General features: G+C 33.9%; 1 protein-coding gene and 1 long non-coding RNA gene across 2 annotated transcripts; both read right to left on the reverse strand.

Annotated features, from left to right (window-relative positions):
* Positions 1-4798: 4798 nt before the first annotated feature.
* LOC127842649 (uncharacterized) lies at positions 4799-11456 on the reverse strand. Its single transcript, XR_008031804.1, has 3 exons — positions 11350-11456; positions 9629-9795; positions 4799-4942 (listed from the first exon to the last, which is right to left on the reverse strand). It is a non-coding gene; the product is annotated as an uncharacterized LOC127842649 (long non-coding RNA).
* Positions 11457-12394: 938 nt separating this feature from the next.
* Positions 12395-24168, reverse strand: LOC127840359 (uncharacterized). Its single transcript, XM_052368769.1, has 6 exons — positions 23635-24168; positions 15118-15218; positions 14166-14230; positions 13731-13891; positions 12831-13001; positions 12395-12408 (listed from the first exon to the last, which is right to left on the reverse strand). Exons 1-6 carry the CDS (start codon positions 23720-23722, stop codon positions 12395-12397), a joined length of 600 nt encoding a protein of 199 aa, XP_052224729.1. The 5' UTR covers positions 23723-24168.
* Positions 24169-27797: the final 3629 nt, after the last annotated feature.

Raw genomic sequence — 27797 nt, forward strand, 5'->3', positions numbered from 1 at the left:
GTCAGACAGCGGTGGGTCGAATCTTAACGTTTTCACTCGCTATCTTACTGAACACTTCATCAAATTTGTCCCCAGTAGATTAACACATCCACTGATCCTTCTACTGGATGGGCACAGACCACACGTGTCTTTAACGTTTACAGAATGAGCGAAGAAGCAAAACATTATATTGTTTATTCTGCAGGCTCATACGAGTTACTTATGTCAGCCAGTAGATGTTGCGTGTTATGGTCCCTTCCAGAAGATGTACAACGCACAAAGTCATCACGGAAACCAGTGCAGCGATCGCGCGTTACAACATTTGTAAAAATATACTGCAAGGTCTATGCTAAGGCGTTAAATGTTACTAACCTGCAAAGCGATTTCATGCGAACTGGAATATATCCTGTCGATAGAAATGGTTTGCCAAAAACTAGCCTCATTCCAGCACAAGATTTTGAGTCACTGGAAAGTGAGCCCCCAGATGTTGGCATTTGCAGTCAAAGTACTGAATCAACTGTAAAAGGTGGAGTCATTGTTGAGGACAAGCTTGATTTCTTTGACCACATCGAACCTAATCTGAAATCTGTCAAACAGACCAACAGCAGTGAAAAAAGAACTAGAAACACTTTAAGTAGACATGTTTCTGGAAAAGAACTTATAAGTGACTATGTTATGAAAGGTGTTCAAGAGCATCAGATGAGCCAAATTAAACCCAAACCAAAGAAACTGAATGCAAGGTCTAAGAAAGCTGCTCAAATGTACAAAAAGTATTGTATGACTTCTGTGCTGAACAGAAATCCAGTGGCTGGGCCATCATGTGCAAACTTGGTCCAATCCAGCACTGAGTCTGAAGCCTCAGATGATGAAACTGATCCGTCTCAACTCTGCTGTGTTTATAGGAAATTCCAGCCGAGTGAATTGGCAGTGTGTTTCCCTAACATTCACAAAATGGGCACAGTGTGATGGCAAGAAGAACGTTCGTCCCTTTTTACACTGGTGCCATCTGATCTACTGTTAAGAAGTAAGAGTCATCAGGAGAGGGGTTCATTCCTGTGCCCTCATTGTATTCCGGAGGTATAATGAAAAAACCAGACAATTCAACTGTTAGTGTTAAAAATTGTGTTAGTGTTAAAATATTCATATTTGAAAAGTTTCTACAATATGTTACTGTAAACACTGGACAATGTTTGCCTGGCCTTATTGTAACTACTTTTAGTTTCCGTTACATTCGTCCGCGATTTAACGTTGTATTCAAAACGGCCGACACTGGACATGTGTTGTGTTGATATTGAATTGTGCGAAGTACATTTAATGGTGATAACTTAAATTTTTATGGAATTCAAAGGGAAATAGATTAATCTTAAAATGTGAGTAGATATTTTATTATTTATCCGCTTTGGTGTTGTCCTCAACTGCGATTGTTTGCTTGACATCGCGAATCACGGTTCAGTGAGGGTAACTGTTCAAATATTAACTATGGCGATTCTGCAACTTGGGCCAAATTAAATGATCATATGCGACACATTTTGATAGAAAATGGACCAGAACAAGTTGAGCAGTTTGATTTTCCTAAAGACAGTAATCAAAGGACATTCTCGAAAATTCATTACAACCTCACGCTTGTCAATTGAGATGAAATTCGCAGACATTGGTTTCAGTATTCTGTAAGTAATGACTCTGTTTATTGTTTTTGTTGCAAGCTCTTTACCAGCAACACAGATGCGTCATCACTTTATGATAAAGGTTCACACGATTGGAAAAAACATGTCCGCAATTCTATCAGGGCATGAGCAAAGCAGTGAACATCTAGCGAATTTTCTGTCATGGAAGGAACTTGAGCTGCGACTGCGAAACATAAAAACAATTGATGCCGAAAATTTGCGTCTTATTTAAAATGAAGAACAGTATTGACAGAAAATCTTGAAATGTCTAATTACTTTAGTTAGAGTTCTTGGTATGCAAAAGCTTGCTTTTCGTGGAATACAGGAGAAACTGAACACTTCTGATAACGGGCACTTCCTGTGAAGTCTTCAGCTTTGTTTGACCCACTAATGGATGATTATCTTCGAAATATAGAGACAATGAGACACATGTTCATTATCTAGGCCATGACATACAGAATGAACGTATTCAGCTTTTATCCAATGCAATCAAACAAAACATTCTAACATCTGCTCGTACTTTTCACTAATTTTAGATTGCACACCAGATGCTGGTAATGTTGAACAGATGGCCATGATAATTCGCTTTGTGGATTTACATTCAAATCCAGAAAATAAGGTTGCAGCATAAGCAGCATCTATAATTGAACATTTCTTGGGTTTTGTGACTTTAAAGGAGACTATTGGTACCGGTATGACTGAAACCATTATTCGGCAGTTAGAAGAGATGCCTTTATCTATTGACAATTAACGCCGTCAAGAATGCCAATGGCAGCAATATGCAGGGAAAAGACAATGGTGTCCAACGAAATTTTTTAGATGTCAATCACCCGAGCATTGTTTATTCCGTGCTGTGCACATACATTGAGTTTGGCTGTTAATGATGCTGCAAAAGGTTGTTTTAAAGCAACAGCCTTCTTTGACCTAGTGCAACGTGTTTATGTTTTCTTTTCTGTATCAACTCGCCGTTGAGAAGTTTTAAATCGACATGTTTCTAATCTCACTGTTAAACCACTGAGTGAAACAAGATAAGAAAGTCGAATCGATGCTTTGAAACTATTTCGTTATCAGCTTTGTGATATTAACAATGTTCTGGCAGAGACTGCGGATGACACAACTTTAACAAGAGCGTTTGGTAATTCATCACGAACAGATGTACGGGGTATTGCAAAAGCCATTTCTAGTTTTAAGTTTGTCGTTTCTCTGGTTGTGTAGTATGACATGTTGTTTCAGATCAACATGACTAGTAAACTTCAGGTAAAATAATTAGATATCAATGGCGCCATCAATCATCTTGATCAAACACAGAATTTCTCGTTAACCGCAGAAATGACATGGAGTTTGAGAAAACACTGGTAAATGCAGCTGAAATTGCAGTCAAGTTAGAGATACCACCACTTTTTGAACCAGAACCAACCCGTATAAGAAAAAAGAAGAAACAATTTGCATACGAATGAGATAACAACGTACCTATTCAGGATCCAAAAACAAATTCAAAAGAAACTTACTTCGCTTTTATTTACACAGCAATACAATCGGTTCAAGAAAGATTCACTCTCGTGCAACAAATTACTAGTAGTTCGGTGTTTGGTTTCCTCTATGATGTTAACAGTTTGCAGAATAAAACTAGCTATGAAGTTATGGAATATTGCTTGAATCTTGAGAAAGCTTTGCAACATGGAGACTCCAGAGACATTGATGCAGTTGATCTAAGCAGTGAACTGAAAGCCATTTCAAGACGAGTTGCACGTTGTTCATCGCCAAAAGATGTACTAAACTTAATATTGAAAATAATCTAAATGATAGTGTACCCAACACTGTTATAGCTCTGCAAATCTTCTTGACACTTTCAGTTTCTGTGGCTAGTGGTGAGCGAAGCTTCTCGAAGCTCAAACTCATAAAACATATCTGAGAACACCCATGCTACAAGAATGACGTGTTGGACTGGCTACTGTCAATTGAACATGAAATTGCTGACATTGAAGACATTGAACTAATGGAACTCGTTTCAACATTTACTTAAGCAAAAAATAAAGTTTTGAAATTACATAATATAATATGTAATTGTAAATGTATATATTCTATTGAATGTAAATACGAATTGAAACAATCGGCAGAACAGCATTCATTCGCTAACGTTAACATTATTTAAACAATAAGTTGCCGGGGTTCGGGGCGCGGGGTTCGCCTAGGGTGCAAAATACTCTTGCCCTGTATATATATATATATATATATATATATATATATATATATATATATATATATATATATATATATATATATATATATATATATATATATATATATACTTATTTATTTTTGCATATATATATATATATATGATGTTTATTTATATGTGGTTCACTTTGGATCAATTCCATTCATGTTAAAGTAAGAAAATGCCAGTTTCTTCTTTTTCAGCTTGAAATAGGAATAAGGAACTGGTTCCTTTTTCGCCCCTTTTTCGCGGAAAAGGAACTGCACTATAAATAAAAACAAACTTGTTAAAATTTACTAGATTGCTCTTATATATCACATAAATGTTACATAATGTTATATGCTAGTTAATGTGAAGTTAGTATTCGAAGTAGAAAAAGCCTGTCCGGTTTAAACAAGAAATCCTATGCAAGCGGGAAGAAAAAAACATGAATATGTAACGTAATACATATAGTAAATGTATTCGAGTTATTTTTATTTTTTTGATTCACTACAGATTTTTTTTCATTATTTTTCTTTAAAACCCTTTATTAAATATGTTACGCGTGAATAAGCAATAAGGAACTGTTCCTTATTCCTTATTCGAATAAGGAACTCGGAAAAAGGAGCCAACTTGCTCTTCATCGATTTACATGTCATATCAGACGGTGAGCTAGGTGACGAGAAATTATCGGTCATGCTTAAACCGAAAGTTGTGTAAAGCCTGTCAGTTGTAGTGAAGGAAGTTACAGATGATGTTAAAAACAATGACGTTGTAAATGACATTGACGTTGATGGTGTCATTGTTGATGTTATTGTCGATATAAGCGTTGTTGGTGACGTCGTTGTTGATGTTATTGTCGACATTAGCCTTGCTGGTGACGTCGTTGTTGACGTTGTTGCCGACGCCGTTGGCGTTGTCTTGGTAACGAATTCTTGTGCAAGACTGCACTCGTAATGTGGATTCAACACGTCGGTTCCTATGATTAAAGTATTATTGACAAATCCAGGCTTGCATGTGCATTCTACTTTACTCGAGTCGTCATGGCATGTTGTCGAACTAGCATCACACATCGAAGTTATGTTACAAGGTGATCTGTTATCTGTCATCATAAAGAATTTATCATTGTTAAATGTGCCGCATTTAGAGCAAAACGACGATTGTGCGTCTTTACAAAATCTTCGTGCATACAAAATAAACAATCATATGCTATTCATCAACTGAGAGAAGATGCAAAACCACCGTATTTAAATAAAATTAGAACATCGAGATACAAAAATGATACCAGTTAGACGTCATCAAGCAACATAAATGATACCAGTAAGACGTCATCAAGCATCATAATGATACCAGTTAGACGTCATCGAGCAACATAAGTTATAACAGTAAGACGTCATTTGTTTTGCTAACTTGAAAAAAAGAAAATGACATTTCTCTCAATTGTCGCAACAATTACGAACTAAATATCAATCTTCATTTTACCAAACATGTGCAGTTTTATGAATAAATATAAAGTCGGAAATAACGCGTGTTTAACGCGTTGAAGAGGGACCACTGTACACTTAAAGGGACCTTTTCACGTGTTGGTAAATAGTCAAAATTGAACTAAATTGTTTCAGATTCGCAAATTTTCAATGTAACTATGATATTTGTGAGGAAACAGTAATACTGAACATTTACCATGCACTGAAATATCCATTTTATGCATCTTGAGACGATTTAAAAACCTGAAAATTATAAAGCGTTGCAAAGCGAAACGATTGAATAATTTAAAGAGTTCTGTTGTTGTCGTTATATTTTGTGACACTACAAGGATTGCTTATATAAAGTAAAACATCATCATTTTCTTCATGAGTACGGATGGCCCAGTGGTCTTAGCGTTAAACTTTTACTCCATGGGTCAGTGGTTCGAGCCCAGTTGAGGGTTACTTTTTTTCTTCCTTTGATTTTATTCTTGTTTTTTACTGGACCTTTTAAGATCATATGTGTACATATATATCAATATAAAGCATTTAATGAAAAACTTTAATACATGACACACTCTGTGAAAAGGTCCCTTTAACACATAGAGAGTAAGTTGGTTCCTTTTTCCTAGTTCCTTATTCCAATAAGGAATAAGGAACTGTTCCTTATTCCAATAAGGAATAAGGAACTGTTCCTTATTCCTTATTCACGCGTAACAAATTTGTTACAGAGTTTTAAAGAAAAACAATGCAAACGTTTTTGCAGTTAATCAAAACAAAATAACTCGAATACATTTACTTTATGTATTACGTTTATATTCATGTTTCTTCTTCGCGCTTGCATAGGATTTTCCGTTTAAATCGAATCGATATTTTCTAATTCGAATAATAACTTCCCTTTAACAAAACCTAAAGCATATACTTATATTTTACATGTATGTGATGTAAAAGTGCAAACTTGTACATTTAAACATGTTTGTTTTTATTTATAATCCAGTTCCTTATTCGCAGCTGAATAAGGAAAAAGGAACCAGTTCCTTATTCTTTATTTAAGCCGAATAAGGAACTGAAATTTTCTTTCTTAAACATCAATGGAATTGATCCAACGTTATGCACTTATAAATGAACATATTATTTATATATTGCTTGTATATTTAAAATACTAATTGCAATACATTTCTACTATTTTTAAGTAATGATAATCCAGTTCCTTATTCAGTTTGAATAAGGAATAAGGAACAAATCGAACAAATAACTGGAATGTTCTTTCCATGAATTATAAAATCAAAATAAACCAACGAGACGAATAACTCAACGAAAATTATTGTAAATGTATAAAGGGTGCAAAAAATATTAATTGCAGTACATTTCCACCTTGTTTCATTTAATGATAACATAATTATTTATTCGTTTTTCCAATCCAAATAAGGAACTAGGTTATCATTAAATGAAAATTAGAAGAGATGTTCTGCATTCAAAGTTTTTGATACCTAACCTATATTAAAAATGATTTTCATTGATTTATTGGTCTCTTTGGTTCATTTTTTTATTTTGTTTAATAGGAAAATACCAGTTCCTTGTTCGATTTGAATAGGGAAAAAGAAACCAGTTCCTTATTCCTTTTTCAATCCGAATAAGGAACTAGGTTATCATTAAATCAAACTTAGTAGAGATATGCTGCAATTGTTGTTTTTGATACCCAACATACATTTACAATGATTTTCATTGATTTATTGGTCTCTTTGGTTCATTTTAATATTTTGTTTAGTATGAAAATGCCAGTTCCTTGTTCGATTTGAATAAGGAATAATAGATCAGTTCCTTATTATTTTTTCATTCCAAATAAGGAACTAGGTTATCATTCAATGAAACTTAGTAGAGATGTACTGCAATTAATGTTTTTGATACCCAACCTAAATTAACAATGATTTTCATGGATTTGTTGGTCTCTTTGGTTTATTTCAATAGTTTGTTTAATAAGGAACCAGTTTCTCATTCCTTATTCACACTGAATAACGAACTGTGTTATTATTTAATAAAACTAGGTAGAAATATATTGTAATACATATTTTTAACCTCGAACCTACATATACCACGATTTTCATTGACATTTAGTACTCTTTGGTTAATTTTATTTTTTGTTTGAGTAAGGCAATACGATGTCCTTATTGTCGTCTTCATAATACTTGTTTTAAGCGTGTACCGTCGAATAGAATATAAAAAAAATGTGACAGAATGCGTCCATATAACATAATCATGCTTAAATAAGCACCACCATCTAAAATATAACAAATCCGAAAGTGATTGTCCGGAATACAGGCGCCCGAATAAGGAACTAAGTTAATGCCCAATGCCTTATTCAGAGGACATACTTTCGGATACGTTAATTCTGATTATTTTATAATAGCACAGCTTTATATTCATTATTATTTGCGATGTTAAGTTTACGATTTGTTATTTATATCTCTGGTACAGTGTTTGAAGTCTTATATGACCCTGAACGTTGGTCAAGACTATATGATAGCTGAAAACTAAACATGTTTAGATATCTTGTTCCGTTTTCATACGAAAACTGTTACGAAGGGATATGATTAAGAATGCAAAATGATTTCAACATGTCTCCATAAAAGAAAGACTGCACTGGAAGCAGCGGTCCAAGTGCCTCTAGAAAACTGAACAGTTTCATCGAAATTCCTCAATATTTTATTTTATTTTATAATTGTTACAAAAAAGCGCGCATCCTAGATATATATTTTTTAATGCGAATATACGTTGTTTTTTTCGCTCATGCAGACCAACGGTACATTCGGCGACTTTCAACCTCGGCATATGAAAAATGCAAATGTTCCGGACAGCATTTTCATCAGTGAGACGTCACTGATGTCACATTAAAGTGAGACTGAACCGGAAGCAGCCGCCAAGGTGCCTTTATTAGACTGAAAAATTTCATCGAAATGCCTCTGTATTTCGTTGTTGCTTTTGTTGTTGTTGTTTTTTTTCAATTAAAATCAAAAACATACATAGCTGTAATTGTGTGGTTTCATTGAAATAGATTTTCCATCTCCGAAAGCGCGTTTTCTCGCTCTAGAATGCCTACGTTACATCCGGCGACCTTCAGCATTGGCGCACGATTAAAAGTCGTGGGAACGGACACAAGTGCACTGCTCTCGGTAGTTATATGTGATATTTTAGATATTGCAGCTGGTTGCGCTTTCCTTATTCAGCCGGGAAAACGCCACTGTATTATCGTTACAAAAGAATAGTTAAACGAAATGTACTGTAATATATATTTATCCCCAACCTACATTTACAGTGATTTTTCTTGATTAATGCGTCTCTTTATTCATATTAATATCTTTGTTAAGTTAGAAAATGCCAGTTCCTTATTCGATTTCAAATTGAATAAGGAACTTTGTTATAATTAAATACAACAAAGTAAAAATGCACTGCAATTAATATTTTATACCATTCCTACATTTACAATAATTTTTGTTGATTTATTCGTCTCGTTGATTCATTTTCATTTATAATTTATAGAAAGAACATGCCAGTTCCTTATTCGATTTTAATAAGGAATAAGGAACCAGTACCTTATTCCTTATTCAAACTGAATTATCATTACTTAAAACTGAGTAGAAATGTATTGCAATAAGTTTTTTAAATATACAACCTATATATAATGATGTCCATTTATATGTGGTTAACTTTTGATCAATTTCTTTGATGTTTGAGTAAGAAAATGCGAGTTCCTTAATCGGCTTGAATAAGGAATTAGGAACTGGTTCCTTTTTCCTTATTCAACCGCGAAAAAGGAACTGGATTATAAATAAAAATGACATGTTTAGATGAACAAGATTGCACTTTTATATCACATACATTTAAAGTAATGTAATATGCTTTAGGTTTTGTGGATGTGAAGTTGGTATTCGAATTAGAAAATTTCGGTTCGGTTTCAACAAGATATCCTATGCAAGCGCGAGGAAGAAAAATGAAAATGTAACGTAATACATTAAGTAAATGTATTCGAGTTATTTTGTTTTGATTTATACTTGCGAATTGTATGAATTATTTTTCTTTAAAACCCTATATCAAATGTGTTAAGCTTGAATTAGGAATAAGGAACAGTTCCTTATTCCTTATTCGAATAAGGAATAAGGAACTTGGAAAAAGGAACCAACTTACTATCCATTTATAATACATTCATTTTATACAACATTTTGGATGCAAAATGCGACAGTAAACCAATCGTTCTGTATCAAAATGAATATTACGTTGTGGCTAGCATTTTGTTAGCATAAAAAATAAACATAATTTGATGATCACACCTGAAAACGTTGCAATTGGCTCGTAGAGGAAATCAGTTGTTTGGTTTGTAGTTACATTCCTTAACGTATCAACTGGCGTTTTCCATGCCAAAGCGAGTTCGGATCTGTTTACTGGTGTGTTTATGTGAAGAACATGCTCAACGGAAATACTGGGCCTTTTCGATTCTCTGAAAATACATGCACATATAATACAAATTACTGACACATATAAAGATTAATATAAAAACATACTGTACCATTGGTCCAGAGAACAATCGGCGAGCAAACACGTGTCATATGCACTGGTTTAAATTGATGTTCTCTTGAATGAATATACATTAGAAACGAACAAATATATAGCAAACTAAATATACATGTTGTGTCGAGGATCAAAGTGTTGAAACGTACATACGATCAAGTATGAAGTTTTTATAAATAGTAATGGACTCAGAAATGTAAATCTTTCTTGTTTGACTAAGGCTAGATTATTTAACAATTAGTATACGCAAACGTAATATATCAAGTATCAGGTTAAAGTGATATATTTTAATAAACTAACACTGTAAGTCATTACTGAAGTACCCCTCCCCCAGATACCGCATTTTAAGATACAACTGCTATGTCGTTTCGTAAACAAAGGGCAATGTCTCTGTAAAAATGAAAGCATACGTTATGGCTCATACGCACTGTTCTTCCACATACCGAATTGATCTGAATGCGAAGTTTGAATGTGGTACATTTAAAATTGTCAAGATATTAGTCGGCAAAACATCCGAGGGTCATATCGGAGACCAGATTCCAGTAAACTCTCTCCCTTAAAACTTTGCTGGGTGGACATCGGAACCTTAGCCGCACCACAAGAGTAAGTTTTCTACTGCGGCATCTTTCGAAAATCAAATGTATTTTTTTTAATATGGATAGTTGTGCTCAATTGCAATTCAAGCCAAAGGTTAATTGAAACGCTTTCGATTCCGTGTATTGGGTGGAATCAATACTGAATGGCTTACGGAGATATTTAACAAACGCTTCCTTTAACAAACGCTTCCATACAAGTACTGACCGCAATGTCTTTCGATGGAAACCTTATCAACAACACCATGGCAAACTATTGACATTTGCAAACGAGATATACCGTCGGCAAAAGTGTGACAACAGTCAGCAATCTTTAATATCCCGTACCTTAAATATAGTAAGTATATTCCGGTCAGTTGTTAATGATCAAATCATTTCATAAATTAATTGTCCTATTGTCCTGTACTGTTTTTAAATGCCGGTTATTGAATGTCTATAAATATGATCCACTAGCAAGAAAGTGCGATTGAGGACGGAGCGATTTAGTACGTACCGACATGGCAGTGACTTATGCTTCAGTTCATTGAATATTTTCGAAAAAAAATATTAATACTGGTATAGAATTTTCGCCGTGTTCATCAGCATTTCAATCTTATCATGGCAAAAAGTTAACCAGCACGCACATTTTTTCTGGCATAGCTGGTTTTCCAGTACTAAGTGGGAAACATGGCGCGAGTAAATGAACACCGTCGTACTTGAATCAGAGATTGGAGATCGCGTAGAGAATAGTTCACGACAAATTTCTATACAAGTAATATGGCAGGGAGTTGATTTCGCGATCCGAGGATTTTGTAGTCCATGGCTGTGCGAACTGAGCTAGATGGCGCGGTAGATTTGACTGTTATTAACACTGTTGTTATAAGAGCTTGAAAAAAAGCAATGTATATTACCTTCGTCTTCGTTGTGTTGTTTGTGTATCATTTATCGCAAGAATTTCCACCCAGATGTTGTAGTCCGGGAATATTTGTGAGTATATTGCCGAGAACTAAAATGAATTGAAAAATATTGCAAACGAGTGTGTGTATGTACATGTTTAAGTACACGGCGTATGTATATAAACATGTAAATCCAAACAATATAAAGATGAAGTAGTTCTATTTACCTTTTATGTGGCTTCTTTAAGCGCAACCGAATGGAACATTCACATATGCATATATTTGCAAAGGCAAATGTTTAAAGTTGGTAGATCAAAACCAACGAAAACATACTAATATCTCTTTAACAAGACAGCCGCTTAAAACAACTTACACTTAAATATGGAAACATACAGTAACAAAATTCAATTTCTTTAGATAATGAAAACTGACGAAAACCAATTTTGGATGGCAAACAAATGCCAAGTGTCCAAACATTGTTCAGTATGTTTTCTCTTGTTTTCTGTTTACATCGTCATCCGCTGATATGTTTATGTTTCCTTTAATTATATTTGCGGGTGAAGGTGTTCGTGGTCATATTTGTTAAGTTGTTCAATAAATTGTTGTGTTTGTTAACATGTAATTTTGCCTAACAAATAGCATTTATGTACAATTTCTTAGTAAAACGAAATGCATTGAATAAATAAATACACCATTTACCTGCAGTCGTAATGCTTTCATAAACTCATTGCTGTTAATATTGCTGCTGTTAATATTGCTGCTCCTGTTTATGGTAATGTCGACCGAAATAAGATACGGGTAATCACCTAAACAAAACAAATCACCATAAACATTTGAGACTAGCGGGCAACAAACGCAATTTTTGAAAAAATTATTAAGATATATGTTTATTTAGGTTAATATTTCAGATAATTCAACAAATCCAGTGAGGAGCTTCAATTTGTTCTAAAAAAATACTATAAACACTATGCATACACAAACGTAAATATCCCACAAAAGTGACAAACCATTATTGTTGTTTAAAACTTATTAAGTATGTCATATCTTATTGTTCCTACCTTTAACTGCACGAATCTGTATAAACAGAATCTGTATAAAACTACATTATCTTTTTATGAAATTATCATATGTAAATGGTTATGTTTGCTTTCCCCATAATAGTTCAATTTGTATAATCTTACATTATGTCAACGGCTTGAGTTTGTGTGCCCGGCTTAACATTACCTTTCAAGGGCCAATTAAAAAGAATTAGCTTTTTATATAAGGTCATATTCAGTTGATAGGTTGTTCGACGAAACCTGACCCAAAAATATAGTAGCGAGCTTTAAAAATAATAATAACTTTATAAAATAATCGATATAATCAGAACCGAGCGCATTGCGCAGAATAAATTATGATGAAAAATCTACACAATTTGGAGGCGACAAATCCAACGAACAACTGATCAATTTGTTGTTATTTAAGTTACTAAAAACTTATAAGAGGATTGATGTTACCTTTCGGGTCTTTAATTTGATGGCATATTCCAACACCTTCAATTACCGTACGATTTTCAAACCCTCCTCGACACTCGCATTTAACAGTTTCTTTGTTTTGTTTACATTTCGTAGAGTTGGGATCGCACCTATTCTTGAAATTCTTAAGTGAACACAAATCAATGGGGGTTTCTGCAAAAGAAAAACGAATGATTAATTACGACATGATTTTAGTATATAGGAGAGAATAAAACATTTTTAAAGAATAAAACAATATTGAAATGTTAAAATTGATCAGTACTCGTGAATATTAAATATTTAACACCCTGCTTTATATAACTTCATATTCGAGATTCTAAGACGCAAACCACTTGCTTATCCTAGCTGGAAATTTACATGGAATATATTGCGACACAAAAAAATAAAAACGAGCATTTTGTATCGCTTGAGATCTATGTTTCCAGACCACATTTAGCGTTGAAATTTTGACTTTTGCTATAAGGAACATTGTTTTTTTAATGTGTTTACTTTATTTTTCGAAATATTGTATGAAATATAGTATGAAATATCCGTTGATTTTGAGTGTTTATGGGCTTTTAAACCATGGTCTTTAAAAGGTCTGAAATTCGTTGTCACGTCAAACCATGATTCATAAAAGTCGTTCAAGCAAAGTGTAAGCATGATTTCATTTTCCGAACTCGTTTATTAAACTATGGTATGAAACATTAATCCGTTTCACATCCTTTATTTACTTATATGAACGTTAGCCAAGTGATCAGAGAGTACTGCCAGAAAACTTAACTCATTATTCAGTCCGTAAATTCAATTATACTGAAAATGATTTATTTCAGATAACAATTACATTGGTAACTAAGGTTATTGCAATATTTCAAGAAAGGTACATGCATTGCGTGCACTCACTATTGTAGATTCGCACGTTGACAGGCGACCCAACCGGTATGAATGTAGCTGAAAGATTTGTACTTGATGAACTCAGTTTTGTCTTGATACGACCTTGAACAACATTCAGATCTAATGTCCCGTTCATATGCACGACGAAGTTGAGGTTAACACTACTCTCTCTGAAATTCCAAAGACGTTATCATTTGTGAAACAATGTAATTTGAAAGCATATCCATAAAATTATTTCAATTATACTCCCTTCAAAAACGTAAATAGTAAATATAATAAACGACTGAATTAAACGCCGTTAGCTTAAAAGTGTGCTTCACGATACTGTGAAGTCGAACTGGTCAACGTAGTTGTATTTTAGAATTAGAAATAAAACAACAACATACACAATTAACGGGATATGCAAGGCGTGAGAAATATTGCCAACATATAATAAGAACTTACTTTACGAAGATTTTGTATATTTCAATGGCTAAGAATCCGTCAGTCCCATGTAAATTGTCTTTGAACTTAAAAAAGAAATGCAAAAGCACATAATTAAACGACGCTTTTTAAAAGTTATTACTAATGGCTTTTACGTGATTGCTATCTGAGTGTTATTCTTGTATTTCACCTTGGTTTTGCACAAGTTTGAAATGATTTAAGTTGAAACAATCAAGAGGCACTGAGGTTCCAAACGTATTAAGAAAAGATCGCCAGACACCTGATAAGCTATTTGTGATAAGGCCCAAATACACATACATGTATATTTGATCTCCGCAAATTATGACTCTATCATGGATGATTAAAATGAAATTATTTCGAGACGAGAAAGAGCGTAATATTCATTTAATCGATAGTCAGAAGGAAAACACGAAATCATCCGCTGATTTTATTCAAACGGATATCAACAATGCAAGATAGAGGTGCAATCTAAAACACTGCTGTGCAATTTGGAAACAGAGTAACCAAGTACAACTTATTCACAATTATTTGTAATTAAGTGCTTATTTTTTCACGATTTTCTATTTTTCAAAATTAACATAACCGGAAAAATAACACCGCGACTCATCCTTGATAAATTTGTTGTTGGAATGTGTCTTCAGCCCTTTGTTATTTAGTTCAGTCATATGAGCCTATCGGTTTCCCATCGACATAAATACATATCGCACGTACACACGGACAATGGGCGATCCAATTCGCCTCCGTTAGTTGAGCCACTCCAAACGAACATGTCCATTTGCATTGATTATACAACAGTGCATATATATGCATGATTTTTTTAATCGTGTTTTTTAAGTGTTAGTGCCTTGTGAGTGTAGCAGGAACTTATTTCCTATTCTCGACCATTCTGTTTACAGTGGTATAAAAATGACTTGTATTCACTACATTCTTATTAACAAAAAATACAACTTACCGTCTGCGTTGTCGCCTCTGTCAGATTCTGAAGCGTTGTATTGGTCTCTTTTATTCCTGACACCAAGACGTATTCCAAAGAACCAAAATACATCTGGCCAACTAAAAATGGTCAAATGCATATTTTACACATTCTTTTGCACTTTATTGGAAGAACGAGTAATATCGGTCAATTCATACAGCAACAATATTCTTAACTGAATGCCATAACGACACATGTTTTGTACAAAAGCTATATTTGTCCTCTAAGTGTGCCCATCACCTGTCATGATTTTTTTTATTCAAAGGAGTTGCGCGTGACACACTAAACTTAATATTATGCTGATTTGTAACATATTCTGTGTCTGGTATATGATGAAGTTAAACTTATACACAGCTTCAGGACGTTGGAACGAAAAGGTTAAGTGCTTCATGTTATCCACATTGAGAGAACATATATATGGGTGCGCAGTCGACACAATTACATAATATTGGGCGTATACGAACTCGTGTTAGTTTTATTATTTCAGATATGATGATTTTCTAGAGTTGTGTAGAGTCCAAAGATTGCTGAATTTAAGACGTACAAAACTCATGCGTCTCATCATATGGTAGGAATGGAGATCACTTAAATCAGATAAACTTGCCTGGAAATTAACACTTTACATGTTCATATGATTTAAATTGCCATCCCCTTTATTTATACGGAGACCAAGCGAAAGAGGGTTAGACTTTTTGAGTTCGCAAGAAGCCACCAAATAACTCTTGCCAACACGCTGAACCTACGCTGAATCCTACGCTGAACCTACACAAAAAGCCCAGAACAGCGACCTGGCATACCCCAGAAGGGCAGGTACTCAATCACATCGAAATCATACTGGCGCCGCTATAGTTCAAACCCAGAATAAACAAGGCTAACACAAGAACGTTTCCTGCCGCAGATATCGGCTGTGACCATGACTTAGTGCCTAATGCAATCAAGCTGAAAATAAAGCAGAAGCGCATCAAATAGAACACTCGCATCACATTTGACTTCAAGAAACTCAAAGATGCAGTGATAACAGAGGCATTTCATTCACGTATATGTTGCATGTTTAAAGCCCAGAATCCCACCAACAATATCAAGGATTTCCTGTCATCTGCCGAAGACGTTCTTGAAACAGTGAGAAGGAAGAACAAGCAATGGGTGATGATCGCAAGTGTGGACATCAGAAACAAAAGAGAGCTGAAACATGACAAATGCACCAGCTTGGACTCTAGGACATCATACCTGAAAGAGAACATGGAGGTAGGAAGAAGCGGAAAGAGTCCAAGGACGAGAGGATTGACGAGATTGTATCATTATTGACAAAGAGGTGACCACAGGGAGCAATAAGAAGGCTTAGAACACCCCCAAAACCCTCACGAAAACAAGTTATCACAAGAACACTGTTATAGCACACGCTAAAGGGAATCGCCTGGCCGAGAATGAAGCAGTCCTGAACAGGTGGACTTAATACTGCGGTTAATCCTATTACTACCCGCTTCAATCAGACATTAGTCTCCTTAAGAACGATCCCAGGCCGGAAGCGGACGACAAACGTTCGTCAATACTTAAGGTGGAGAAGGAAGTGCGCAGTCTGAAGGCAGTGAATTCTTCGGGTGTGGACAACGTTACCTCCGAGCTGATTATGCACGGAGACGAGGAACGAATACAGCAATAACGTCACTGTGCCAAATTATCTTAGAGTTGAATTAGCGGCCAAAGGAGTTGATCCAGTCTCTGGTCACCCCCCCCTCCTCCTACAAAAATGGACAGCCTCAATCAATGCGAGAATTATCGCAAAATAACCCTGATCAGCCATCCAAGCAAGGTAATGCTATTCATCATCCTATTACGAATGCAAAGTAAGGCAGAGAAACTACTGGAGTCTAGATTCAGAGCTGGGCAGAGAACAGATCTTCAATTGCAGAGTCATCAGTAAGAAACACCTACAACACTAAAGAGTACTTTCCACAACTTCATCGTCTTTACGGAAGCTTTCGACCGCGTTATGCATGAATGCTTATGGTGGACAGAAGGAATATGTTAATATATTATAAGAACAGATTATTTGCCATCACATACCACTGCAGCGTGGAGATGTCAAAATATTCGGATTACATTGTTCTTCAGGTGCGAAATAAGAGATAAGAGTAAACAAAGTGTCACCATCGGAAAGCATATATATATATATATATATATATATATATATATATATATATATATATATATATATATATATATATATATATTTCATCATTAAATTTACTGCTTCCTGATAAAATAATTTATTTATGACAACCATAACCATTACGGAACCTAAAGATCAGTATTTACACATGTTCTAATAACGTTATTAAGGAATTTCGCATTAAAAGACACATGCAAGCAAAGGGGCACTGTTGTAAAGAAGATACAATCTAATCTAAATGCTGTTTTTCTTTTTCCTAATAACGCTGTCAAAGTCAAGAGCATTGAACGTCACATCTAAACACAATTTTGCAAAGAAGATAACATAACATCGTACTAGACCCAATTTCAACGAACTTTATTTTCCTAAAAAGTCCATTTAAATTTCTTAATAAGAAATAAATTTAAACTTAGGCTCAATATAATAGTCATAGATAATATTATCGCATGTAATAAATTACTTTAAACCAATTATATGGAAATAAATTTCACATTTGTATACACCTTTAGATGATAGTCATATAATGTAATCGCACTTACATCGCTTTATTTGTTTGGTTGGACTTTATTCCCCATTTTTAACGATATTTCATTCATGTCACGGCGTTACGGTAATCAATTTACTCTTTTCTTGGATAGCTGATTTACCGGTACTACTTATTTATCCCATACATAATTATTGCATGACTTATCCCCACAATAGTTATGAGGCCTGGTCCAGGATTTAACCTAAGATCTTATGATTCTGTGATCTTGTCCTGCGCTCTTCCAACTGAGCCAGCCGGTCGGTTGAAATTCACTTACCATATAAATAAACAAATTTATCCCATCATCAGACGTGCATTGTCGAAATAAACCACTATGGAATAAATTTTCCTCTATTTCGGCAGTGCTGAAATATAGCTGTCACGCGCGGCGGAGAATGGTCATATTACTCGGAATCAACTATAAAGTAACCATTTATAGTAAAATCGAATTAGATTCAACAAAACAAACAATTTGATACCAAGATGTAATATCTTTTTAACAAATAATGCAACTCAAAAAGAAAAAAAAACATTATTTTCAAATATTAAGTGCGCGTACTCGTGACGTCATTATTAACACGTCATACGACACAATGCATGTTCTTTCACACTAAAGCTGCAGTTGTTTAGTGTGTTTTTTTCATTATTTCTTAAAAATCGGGGACGAAGAGGTATGATAAACAGAAAAACAGGTTAGTTACTGATCCTTTTGAAATGTATTAGGCTCGGCACGATTAAAATAATGAAACAATGTTTGCTTAAAATAACTTTGGGATTTTCCGTGTAGTTCGATTTTCCTATTATATTGTTAAAGAAATAATTTACGACTAAGAAAATTGATGGTATAAATCGAATACTAGGTCGGTGCCGAATAAAGCAAAGTTTATTTTGCTCGGCACGAAAATCTGAACCACTCGCCAAGGCTCGTGGTTCAGATTTTCTAAGCCTCGCAAAATAAACTTTGCTTTATTCGGCACCGACCTACTATTCTCTATATATCATCCATTTAATACTCAATTCAAATGCTACGAGTGCAATTGTTGTCCCCTACCGGTTTCACCGGAGGGACTTATGGTTTACGCTCAATGTGTCCGTGAGTCCATCAGACTTTTCTGGATCCTGCGATAACTTTAAAAGTTCTTCATATTGTTTTCATGAAACTTGAAACATGGATAGATGGCAATATGTACATTATGCACGTCATTTCATTTTGTTCCTACGTCAAAAAATTTTTGGTCTATAGCAACAAATTTTATTTTTTTAAATCTGACAAAGGTGGAGCCTGTAGGGGACATATATTGCTTGGCAATTGTCGTGTTTAATATGTGTTTATTTCACCATCGTCATCCCTTTCTTCGGTCGTTTGTTCGTCTCCAATAAAACCGTAATTGATTGTTGTGTGTGGTATATTATTTGCCATCACATACCACTGCAGCGTGGAGATGTCAAACATATTCGGATTACGTTGTTCTTCAGGTGCGAAATAAGAGATAAGAGTAAACAAAGTTTCACCAACGGAAAGCATATATATATATATACTAGTATATATATATATATATATATATATATATATATATATATATATATATATATATATATATATATATATATATATATATATATATATATATATATATTTAAATTTACTGCTTCCTGGTAAAATAAATTGTGTATGACAACCATAACCATTACGGAACCTAAAGATCAGTATTTACACATGTTCTGATAACGTTATCAAGGAATTTCGCATTAAAAGACACATGCAAGCAAAGGGGCTCTGTTGTAAAGAAGATACAATCTAATCTAAATGCTGTTTTTCTTTTTCCTAATAACGCTGTCAAAGTCAAGAGCATTGAACGTCACATCTAAACACGATTTTGCAAAGAAGATAACATAACAGCGTATCAGACCCAATTTCAACGAACTTTATTTTCCTTTCATGTTGTCCTAACTTGTGAACACTTTATCAACTGACACTCGTAAAGGCGCTTTGATTGAATAATTGCAAATCGTAAAGGCGCTTTTATTGAATAGTTGCAACATTGAAGCACGATTTAAGACAGTTAATAAATTGTGTATATCCACCGGGCAGCGTGTCCTTAACGAAATTAGTACGTAATGTTATTGATAACTATGAACGAACTTGTTATATATAGTTTTACAAATGTTTCACATGATTTAAGAGCTTCAAATAAGGTTAAGTCGAGGTGGTCATACAGAATTTTTGACGACCTTCGGAGCAAAATTACTTGTAGCTATTGCAGGATCTTTTTTAAAAATAACAAGAATGGGTTATTTCCAGAATTGATAGCGTCTTGTGTTTGTTAAATAGCGTAATACATATCAAATAAAGATAAGGCTGTTATTTCGCAAGTTTATTTTAAGTATAAACATGTTTAGATACTGGCGAATTGCTAAAAAGTATGCGATCAAAGCAACGAGTGTCTGTATGTCAAACATTTGCCAAGCTTATTGTATCTATACAATTAATCAGTGTTGATGTAAATGCAATCATTTTCAAAGTTTAGTATACACCGATGTATGAAACGCGGCAATGCAAATGTCACGAGTATTTCGAAGTATGTACAGGATAATTTATTCGAAACAACAAGACAACGCAGTAAAAAGTAGAACACATATTAAATTGTATTTGTTAAGTAATGATCAATACTTTGTTTGCATCGTTCCATTAGAACGTGTCCACAGGGAGATAGTAAAACCGATGTTTACCCATATAGGAACGTGTTGCTTTATGTACCCGTAAACTTAAAAAGTTGCAATTTGATTACTTCTTTAATAAATGGTTAACATTAAATGTATTTTGACAGCTAGAGCAAGATTTCCTGATGAATTGATATTAATGAAATAACAACTGTGTCAAAACGTGTGTTGAAAGCCATGAGGTATTTTAGGTTTTCGCATTTCTTATATGTACAGTAGGCATTAAGAGACGCTAGATGCGTTAGAGCTGTAGCTATAAAACTAAATATATAGTGACATAGCTGCATCAAAATATGTCAAGATAAACTCCAATTTGTAATCTATACATAACGTTTTAGTTGCAAAGTATCAATGCTTCCCATATTATCTTCGTCTTCGTTAACTTTCCTTATGTGTACATCTAATTCCTTATGTTTACATCTCATTAAAGCTTACTCGTACTGTCTGTCTTGCAAATAAAATCACAAGTATGCAATTATTTACAAAAATAGAAATCAATTATTCAAAAACTTAAGATAATACATATATTTTTCTTCGTGATCGCGAGCGTGTATTCGAAATGACCATTCAAAAGTTAAACTTAAAGAAACCACTATGTTAGGAGTTGCATAACACCGTTACCAAGACCGATAACTAGGACGAATTGTCCTCCGTTCGGTATTCACACAGAAAAATCAATACATAAATCAGCTGATATATTTTGATTACCCTTATGACAATTTCGCTGTAAAGTGAAAGTAAAGTGATTACTGCAGTCCATGAACATGGATGATTCAGTCAGAAAGCAAGCAACAATCGTGAGGTGGACAATACTTCGTCGTGAAAACAGCACTGTAATAGATACTGGTATTACATTTATTTTACTTCTTAAAACCATTTTAATACAAACTCCATTAAACTTTTCAATAAGGCTCTAGATTGTAGTCATAGCTTATGTTATCACATTTAATAAGCTGCTGAAAACCAATAATAAAGATATACTTTTAACCTTAGGCTCAATATAATAGTCATAGATAATATTATCGCATGTAATAAATTACTTTAAACCAATTATATGGAAATAAATTTCACATTAGTATACACCTTTAGATGATAGTCATATAATGTAATCGCACTTACATCGCTTTATTTGTTTGGTTGGACTTTATTCCCCATTTTTAACGATATTTCATTCATATCACGGCGTTACGGTAATCAATTCACTCTTTTTCTTGGATAGCTGATTTACCGGTACTACTTATTTATCCCATACATAATTATTTTATGGCTTATTCCCACAATAGTTATGAGGCCTGGTCGAGGATTGGACCTAAGTTCTAATGATCCTGTGATCTTGTCCTGCGCTCTTCCAACTGAGCCAGCCGGTCGGTTGAAATGCACTAACCAAATAAATAAACTAAACTATCAACTATTTATCACTCAATTATAATGTTAAGAGTGCAATTGTTTAATCAGTGTTTATTTCACCATCGTCAATCCTTTCTTCGGTCGGTTGTTCGTCTTCAATAAAAACGTAATTGGTTGTTGTTTGTGGTATATTTCTAAACCAAAACACTTGGCAACTTTACTACACACGGATTTTGATATTGACACCTATGGCATCAATCCAACGAAATTTAAATTATAAATAATTAACGCACTTGTTTACTTTAAAGTTCCCTTTTACTCGTATATATATAATATCGCACACAGAAAACGTTCTCTTTTCTATGAATATGCTGTGTTTTGTGTGTGATAGATTTTTATGTGTGATTGATTTCCTTTTTTGACATATACGTATTATTAAGAAAATAATAAACACTGTTTCCAACATATAACAGTTGCCAAATTCTGACTTTGAGGTGGGTAGTTTGCACTTAATACTTAAAAGTTTATGGCTTAACGATTTCCTCGGTAACAACAATGTTTCAATATTGGAGAAATAAGAAGTGAGCTCTAAAGATTTGTGTAAATTAATCATCATACTTGATAATTTAAGGAACATGTTTACGAAAATAGGATTATGAAGAACCAAGGACTAGAATAAACCGTTATACTAATGGATGTTTTCAAGTTTTTTAATTGAAGAAAACAAAAACACTCAATGTCCTTTGCCAAAATAGTAACCAGCCAGGCAGTCTCAAATTGTCTTTGTGCCGAAATCGAAAGATACGGTCCATAAAAAGTTTGGGGCTCTCTGGTTGATTAAGATTTCAATTTATTAACGTCAAGCCAGCACATTAAAAAGGTGCGTAACATTTTATGCACATGTTTTCCTTATCTGAAACACTAAGAAACGTTCAGTTTAATCGAAAAAATACACTTTTTTAATACATTAACTCCACTCTTTTTAATCGAAACATTGTGACATGAGATTTTAGAAAAATATAAATAACCATGCGTTTCCCAACGCATAATTAACAAAGCACATGGTTTTCATGGCTGTAAACACAACACGTTTATCGACAAAAAGGGCTTAAACGGTCGTTAATAAAGCTGGGGTCCCTGCACAAGGTTTGTCAAGTCGAACAATTATGGTTTTATTCTGTGGGTTTCGTAAGAATTATTACATTGTGGATGGAAAATTTTCGCGAACTTTTCTTTATAAGATATTTGCGATTATGATGTAAAGTAAAAATTATATATACATGTACCACATCAGGTCGGGAAATCTTGCTGGTCATTTATCTAGGCAGGGGACCGATGGCGTATTCAATACAGAGAAATAAATATGACAAAATATTAAAACTATAAAAAATAGGATTTGAGCCGTGTTCGTCGCCTTGCAACGGCAAAATTCTAATAATAAGATTATTGAACTGAATGAAGGAAATAATGAAACTCGCAATAAGCTTCTTATTATTCACAAAACATGTTAGTGTAAATTAAGATTGAACTCAAATAACTGAAATTCAAATATATATATATATATATATATATATATATATATATATATATATATATATATATATATATATATATATATATATATATATATATATATATATATATATATATATATATATATATATATATATATATATATATATATATATAAATCGATACGGCGTATATATTCTAGAAATGGAAAACGACTTACCGAACTGTTGATTGGTTGCTTTGTTGGTAGTTATTAGAGCAGTAAACAGCCATACACATGTAGGCAGCAATCCGAATGTTTGTGCCATTTGTTATTTCACTGAAGCTCCTCCTTAATTATGAAATTATTGTTCAATTCTAATTTAAACTTAAACAAGCATTTGTTTTAGACGTATCACTTGTTTGATGCAGAAATTCCACTGAATTGTCATTCTAAAATATATATTAACACGTATATCAGTGCGCTTTAAACCCGCTAAAAAGTCAAGTATTTGATAATCTCAAAACATTTCAACGCTAAAATTGGTGTGTTTAGATTGTTTACTTAAATCAAAACCGAAGTTAACATCGAACAATTAGCGGAACAGTTACGGAGCATCTAATAATTATCCTATTTTGTAGCGTAAGTCGCAAACCATTGTTCCTCCTAAACAAGCCACATTCCGGTCATGTAACCCTTATTTAAGCAGTTTTACGCGAATGTTATGCGTTCAATGTATGCCTATATTACATTTTTATCAACGATATTGTTCACTAAGATAGTCTCGTCGGGGTCCTTATCAGTAGGATTAGTTTGGTTGATTGAACGGACATATTGACAGATTGTTAACTAATTTATCTTCAAACAATATTTACACCGGATATTCCGATGTTCGATTGTATTGAAATGTTCAGGAAAATAAAACGATTTCTTAATAATATGCGAACGATAAAAGAAATATGAAAATATGAATTTTGTTAAGCTACTGGTTTCGAAATAGCTCGGTCATGCATACAATAAAGCTTGCCTAAGATTGTATTCCCCTATACACAACACGCATCGGCGAAATGTGTTAGGTGTCCGTCTTGTGGATATTAAGTCCTCAAGAGCTTTACGAAGGCATTTGGCTCCTCCCAGTAAATCTACCTTAAATATAAATTGTTGAGATGTAAAGAGATTGGACAGTAGTCGATTCTTTTGCAAATTAATGTGAGTTGGGATGCAATCGGTTTGAATTTTATTTACACTCAAAAGTTGTCTTAATATTTGCATGATTATTTATTAGGAATTTTCTTTAAAAGAAACACGCATCAAAGCAAAGATTATCTTTAAATATGTTACTGATAAAAACAAAATCTTTTTCTGTCAATGCATGTAACCGATCATTCATTGGCTCGCCAATATACATCTATTTAAACTAAGATTAAGGATCCTATATGTTCGAATCAAGTACTTAAACGACCATTAAGGCATCATGGCATTGCTTCACGAGTTAGATATATGAAATGTTCGAGGAATCTGTGTATGTATTGACTGAAAGACTAGAAGATTATTACATGTTAACCACAGACCATCCTATAGACGGAGAAAAATTCCCGCTGCAAAACTTAACACTTTTGATTTGCAAAAAGGACCAGCACCGGAGCACAGTTAAATATACTCGTCAATACAAATGCGAACGACCGCACGTGAGAGATAACGCTCTGATACGAGTGTAAAACCATTGCAACACATTTGCATTGTATAATGGGAGTAAAATATGAAATGCACAAAGCAAGTTGATGAAGTGCTGTCGTTATATGTTGTGCTACTGCGAGGATTGCTTATATAAAGTGTAAAATACATCACTCATTGTATGAGCACGGATGGCCAAATGGTCTAAGCGATAGACTTTTACTCCAGGGGTAAGTGGCTCGAGCCCAGTTGATGGTTACTAATTTTTCTTTCTTTCCATGCGAAAACGAATTAACATATCTTTCGTTGAACCCCACCATATTAAATATAAACATTAAAACTGATTTTACACACATTATCTAGTTCAGTTTCTATGGAATTGACTTTATATTTATTTGTAAGAAGTGGAAACGTTCATTTGCTAAAACGCAAACACATTATACGGATTCAATAATGCCCCCTCCCCCATTAAACCGCACCCATAAATGTAATTCAAGTGTTTGAACTCAAACATAGTGTCGTCTATCACCAATTTTAAATCCTAATCCCATCAATATAAAATAAATCAAATGATTTAACTAAAAATTTTAATCGCATGCCACCCATTTTCAGCCAAAGCATGCAAAGTACAGAGAAAATAGTGTCACATATCCCATAACCGCTAAACTAAGCTAATCTCAATTCAGACAGTTGTCTTGAGTCAACCGATGGCTCCAATTTTCTGAAAAGACATAGAAATACCCCACGCGCAAAACCAGAACGGTGATAAGTTGATCGCGATCTATCTGATACGAAAATCACTCACAACGTTATCTCTGATTGTTTAACCGTGATCACAATTCAAAGTGTTGCAATGATAGCATTTGGGGACACAAACACAGAATTTTATCTTGGTAAGATCGGGTTATGACGATGGTTTACCCCAGATTGGGTTAATTTGCCCAAGCAGCTGTTTTATTTTTTTAATACGTTTTTGTTGTTTGTGGTTTATTATTAGGGGGATAAATGTAATGCACACATATGCACTTTGCTCAAAAGTCGTTTTATCAACTGATCGTTCTTTTTTGTTACACAAGTGTATAAAAAATAGTTTACACATGCGTGACTAATGTAATCAACCAATTATACAAATCAATAAATGTTTCAGGACAATCACTTCATAAATTAAGGACATATCAACTTAAACGCAATAACACACAGGGATCGGGAAAAAGGCGTAAATTAGAGCAAATAAAGGCGAATATATTTTCGTTGATTTCTGAGGAAGAGTCCATATACATTTCGTGAAAAAATTTGGAACTCTTGCTAATACACGTGGTTTATTTTAACCCAAAATTAAATAAGTACCAGATATGACTATGAAATCAACTACTGTTTTTATATCATTCTTAAAGAAGATGCATTAAGCATGCGAAATAATTACTTTGTTGTAATAAATTGTCGCGGATTTTGACATAATAATATGACGTAACTCTGGAAACGCTGTGTTCAATGCCAATACGAATATATTTCAGTGAATATATTGTGTTTGTTTGTGTTGTTTTCAGGCAGTTTGTTAGGTCATTCTCGTACATGTCAAAACAGATATGAATACTGAAGCAGACGAGGAACTTTGAAGACAGATGTCAAGGTGGACAATAGTTTACTAGTTAGATTATAAATGTACACAACTATGAGATGGATTAACAGAAACGGGATAAAATGGAGAGCAGATACATATAATATAGGGAAGAGAAATAAAACAGGAGAGTAAAAAAGCAAGTTTTTTTCCTAGCGAAATTCCACTTTAGGCGGATAGTGTTGTCCCAGATAAGCTCTTGCGGACTTTAAGCACATGCATTTCGCAAGTTTGCCCCGAATTCGGATCGTATTTCAGTAAGTATAAAATGACAGTGTTTCGTGTGAACACCAATATATACACAGATGAATTTATGAAGTAAAAACTTCAAGCAAAGGATTTTCAAACAGGTTTGTTAGTTTATTTTGTACCAAAACAATACATATGCTTTATGTAAACGCATTATTTTCTACAAAACAAACAAAGCGCATACGAATTCCGGAGAGACACAAGCTTTTCCATTTTTACAATTTACAGATTACTACTAACCTGTCCATTGTGACAAAGATCAACGGTAAGGGTCAGAGTATCAATAAATGTCAAATAAGGTATTCATTGCGAACGTGCAAACCTGTCTTTAAACTGTCTTCTTGCATTATGGCTGGAACTAACTACAAACAAACGCAAACTTTTTATAATTGAAACATGTCTCCAACATGCAATAATGGCCACTGCTACATAAGCGAAAAAGGTATGATTCCAACCGTTCCTGCATTCTTAGAATACCTGTTAGTAACTTGTGATTTCATCATAATTATTAATGAAAACGAATTTTATAAAATGAGACGACGCAACAAATCATAAACCGCCAAAATGCTTATATCTTCTGTTTTCCAGCTCACTCGTAGATCTGATTTTTGTAAAACATTCGTCTTACATAGTCGCTAGCTTTGGAGGAGATTAATTAATTCATGAAATACCATTGTTTAACAATCATATCCGTAATTTTGATAAACGCAATAAAATCCATCAAAAAGCGAAGACAACAAACACTGCAGCGGCTTATGCTAACTTCAGAAAAGTCAGAGATAAGGTGACAAAGGAAAGGTGACAAAGGAACTGTACAGTCTAAAAAGTCTAAAGTCTAAAAACAAAAACTTATAAGACAATT

This window comes from Dreissena polymorpha, chromosome 8 (genome assembly GCF_020536995.1).
Source record: "Dreissena polymorpha isolate Duluth1 chromosome 8, UMN_Dpol_1.0, whole genome shotgun sequence".
NCBI lineage: Eukaryota > Metazoa > Mollusca > Bivalvia > Myida > Dreissenidae > Dreissena > Dreissena polymorpha.

Bases quoted from the DNA above. Each gene is read 5' to 3' on its own strand.
- LOC127840359 (XM_052368769.1), bottom strand. From the start codon at position 23,722: ATGGCACAAACATTCGGATTGCTGCCTACATGTGTATGGCTGTTTACT. The intron at 15,219-23,634 runs GTAAGTCGTTTT...GACCATTTTTAG, and splicing joins AGCAACCAATCAACAGTTCG to TTGGCCAGATGTATTTTGGT. The intron at 14,231-15,117 runs GTAAGTTGTATT...TTCTTTTTTAAG, and splicing joins CAGAGGCGACAACGCAGACG to TTCAAAGACAATTTACATGG.